We start from the raw sequence: 3,767 nt of genomic DNA on the forward strand, positions 1-3,767 counted from the left end.
CCCATTTTTTTCTACCAAAAAGTGAATCAATAATTGTTACATTGCCTTATTGAAGGAAGCTGAACTAAACCATGCATATGTGAAATGGTCTTAAATTTTTAATCCGGAGTATAAAATTATAAAACCCTATTATCCAAAACCTCACTGGTATTAAAGTCAGCTGTATGCATAACTTCCCCTTGAGAGGAAAAGAGATGAACAATGGGAAATTCAATAAATGTGTGTTGAAAAGAATTATCACGTTCTTCTAGGGTGTCAATGTAACTAGCATGGTATTTATGACAGAAAAGTGAAAGGGGTTCTGATGGTTCCAAAGTCCTTTTTTTATGTGGTGAGGGCAGCAAATAACCTTTGCTGTAAGAAGAGCCCTTAAATTTGCACAGGAATGAAGTCTGGTTACCAAGACTGATTTGGTTCCTAAGGGACAAATACCTTAGTTACCCTGCCAGGAAGTCAGGCCTTTTCTACTCAAGTTGGGTTTCCTAAGGTCAGATATGTAATTCCTCTCACCATGACTGGAAAATATAGAAAAAAAATATCCCAAACATAGATATGGGCACCATAGGAGCAAAGAGATAAAAGGATCAAATGTGATGTAAGGGTATGAGGAAGAGCGTGAAGTGGCAGGAAGGCAGGAACAGAGCAGCAGGCAAAGCCTTCTGAGAGATGGCAAAATCCCAGAATAGAAATCTAGAGGAAAGCACTGAGAAACAAAATGGGCTTTTACATTTCTGGTTCAAGGGATTATTAATTTCTAAAAACGGTGGACATTTCATGACAAGGCAGATTGATGGATCAAGCAGGTCAAATCATTCAGCTGAGGAGTTATTTTTTTCAATTCACCAACAGAACTACTTTCAGTAGGCTTATTTTTAGCCCTCCACATGCACATAAAAAGGGCAGGGACACTGCAGGGAAGAATGGCCAATTCAGCTAACAATGACAAAGTGAGGTGAGCAACATGAGAGTCCCAGATGAAGAACAAAGACAGATACGAACATCAAGAGACAAAGATGTAGCTACCACTATAATCAGTGGGGCCAAAAAGAGTAGGAGGGGATTAGCTGAAAGTTAATGTGTGCATGGGTTCACATATGTTCCCTTAGAGGCACCCAGGTGCAAATGTTCATTTAATCACTCAAAAAATCTTGCTATAATGTTTGCCCATATTGAATAATATTAGTTAAAAATATTTTGTTACAGTTCTGATATTTCAAAATGGCAAAACGGTACCAGAAATATCTGAATCTCTTTGGATCTTACCATTTCACTATGAGGCTGTGTATCAGCCAGGATGGCCTCTGTAAGAATGTGACTGATTGAATCTGCCCATACTTTTCCTATCAATCTGGATAGCGACAAACCAGTCTGCACTTTAATAGGGATGAATATACAATCGAAATCAACAGAACTCAGATAATGCTCTTACCTGATTAATTCCACTACTCAGCTCTTGACAAATTAAACTACAAAAAACCTAGCTGCTCAGGAAAGTGAGGTTACAGATGTGAATTCAGGTGCAATATTCTTTTCTACCTCTGACTTTTTGGCAACTTCTCTTTCCCTTTCAGCAGACACCGTTCAGTGCTCTATCACCTTGGGCCAATCTTTCCAGGTGTGGCCTCTCTGAAAATCATCTGTCTACATTGCCTCTCCTCAAGAAGCTTGAGTACCAACTAGTTAACATGATAAATGCCTAAATCTGATGAGAACTCAAGAGCTGTTCACGTATGCATCCTTTGAGACATTCCAACAACATCAGTGATATTTTATGGCAAGACAGGTCTAATCATAATTGGGTGGGCATTTTCTCCAGTTCTTCAACAGAGTTGACAATGTGCAGCCATAAAGGAGGCAGGAAGCGAAAAAAATAATATTAACCAACTATCCTTAATTCATTCTGGAAGTATCTTTTGAGTGTCTTGTTTTTCTTTCTCTTCATATTTGATCCATCCCTTGAAATTCAAATTCTGCTAGCATTTACATACGGTAATAAATTACTGTATATTTTAAAAATAAATATATACATATATATAATTATGTCACTGTAAAGACAAATCTAAGAATAAATGACTCAGAAAGGTGCACCATTGCAAAATGCTCAGTTTTATGTTCTATGTATCACAACCTTTTCCTGTTTATAAATGTCATTTCTTCCTGATTTATAAAAGCAAAATATGTTCATTGAAAAAAAGCTTGCCCACTTTTTTCTGAAAGAAGTATTTGAGACTTTTTGTTTACTGATGTGTAAGAGTTCATTAACTGAGATAGATTAAGACTTTGTGTGTCGTATATTTAAAAAGTTTTGCATGTATAACAGTTTACTACTTTTTTTCATTTATTATTTAAAAATGTTTATATTTTTAATCTGTCATATTTAATCTGTCAATTGCTTACTTTTAAATTTCTTCCTTTTTTTATGCTTAGAAAGGCCTTTGCTACTCCATATGAAATTAAATTAATTGGCTACAATGAGATAACACTAAAAATCCAGAAATTTAAAAAAAAATTACCCCAAAACTTGGTATTTTTTAAAGAGGAGCCAGGGGTGACACAAGGGGAAAGCTACTTAAAACATAATTGAGTATTATCAGGGAATCATGTACAATGTTATATTTGAGAAATTAGAGAAAACAAGCACAATATCAAAAATGAAAAAGAGTGACTCAGAATGAAAAACCCTATCAGCACTAAAATAAATACATCTGTGTCTAGACAGTCATGGGTTAAGGGTAGCAAAAGCTATGTTTTTTTAATAATAAACTAATAAACCATTTTTTATAATAAATGAATTTCATCTATATCAGCTTGTAGAAAAGAAATGCCTCCTCACAAATTTCTACTTCATGACAATTCAACTGAATAGAAGAGCTATTGCTAGCATGACAATGGAGAGTCTGAGTATAAACAAACTCTGAAGGAAGGTACATAAACTGATCTAGGAGTTATACTGAACAATACGACTACAACCGCGAGAACCTTCAACTTACTATCTGTACTCTTAGGATTTCTATGCTGATTTTTTTTTTCAGTTTTATACCTTTATTTGACAATCAGCGATTAGTTCTCATCCACATTAACTGTCTGCAGATTTTTGAAAGTGGTGACAGGTACATAGGTAACCAGTGTGTAGAGCTTGTTTGGTGAATCTTCATCCTCGTTACGTTTTCTGGACAACCGCATACGGATACGGTATGGAACATTCCTTATTCCTTTGGCCCAGACAGCTTTGTTGAGCCTGGTGTCAATGCGCACATCTGGAGTTCCCATCTCCTTCATGGCAAATTTTCGGATCTCTTTGAGTGCCCGAGGGGCACGCTTCTTGAAACCCACTCCATGGATGCGCCTGTGAATGTTGATGGTGTATTCTCTGGTCACTACCTCGTTGATGGCAGAATGGCCCTTCTTCTTCTCACCACCCTTCTTCGCGGGAGCCATTCCGCCGGGCTCTGGTTGGAAAGGACTCTATGCTGATTTTTAATAGAAAGTTACACATTTAAAGGTGTTCATTTCTAAATTGTTTACAAATGAGAATCAGAAATAAATGTTTAAAAATGCAATGAAATATGTAGCCATTAAATGACAGTGTATGTAACAATTAAAAACTATAAATTTTTTAAATAAGATTTTTTTTAAGATTTTTTTTTTATTTATCTGACAGAGAGATCACGAGCAGGGGGGAAGGGCAGAGGGAGAAGCAGACTCCCCACTGAGCAGGGAGCCGGATGCGGGACTCAATCCCAGGACCCTGGGATCATGACCTGAGC

General features: G+C 36.6%; 1 protein-coding gene across 2 annotated transcripts; it reads right to left on the bottom strand.

Moving 5' to 3' along the window:
* Positions 1-247: 247 nt before the first annotated feature.
* Positions 248-3,441, bottom strand: LOC110588821 (60S ribosomal protein L31-like). Of its 2 annotated transcripts, XM_044918848.1 has the most exons (2): positions 3,093-3,439; positions 248-288 (listed from the first exon to the last, which is right to left on the bottom strand). In XM_044918848.1, the coding sequence occupies exons 1-2, from the start codon at positions 3,436-3,438 to the stop codon at positions 248-250; spliced, it is 387 nt and encodes a 128-aa protein (XP_044774783.1). In that variant the 5' UTR covers position 3,439. The 2 variants fall into 2 exon arrangements, with proteins under 2 accessions (XP_044774783.1, XP_044774784.1); XM_044918849.1 differs by lacking the exon at positions 248-288 and having other exon boundaries at positions 3,020-3,441.
* Between the last annotated feature and the right edge of the window lie 326 nt (positions 3,442-3,767).

The sequence above is a fragment of the Neomonachus schauinslandi genome, chromosome 10 (assembly GCF_002201575.2).
Source record: "Neomonachus schauinslandi chromosome 10, ASM220157v2, whole genome shotgun sequence".
NCBI lineage: Eukaryota > Metazoa > Chordata > Mammalia > Carnivora > Phocidae > Neomonachus > Neomonachus schauinslandi.

Bases quoted from the DNA above. Each gene is read 5' to 3' on its own strand.
- LOC110588821 (XM_044918848.1), bottom strand. From the start codon at position 3,438: ATGGCTCCCGCGAAGAAGGGTGGTGAGAAGAAGAAGGGCCATTCTGCC. The intron at 289-3,092 runs ATCTGCAGACAG...ACCCCTTTCACT, and splicing joins ACCTGTCACCACTTTCAAAA to TTTCTGTCATAAATACCATG.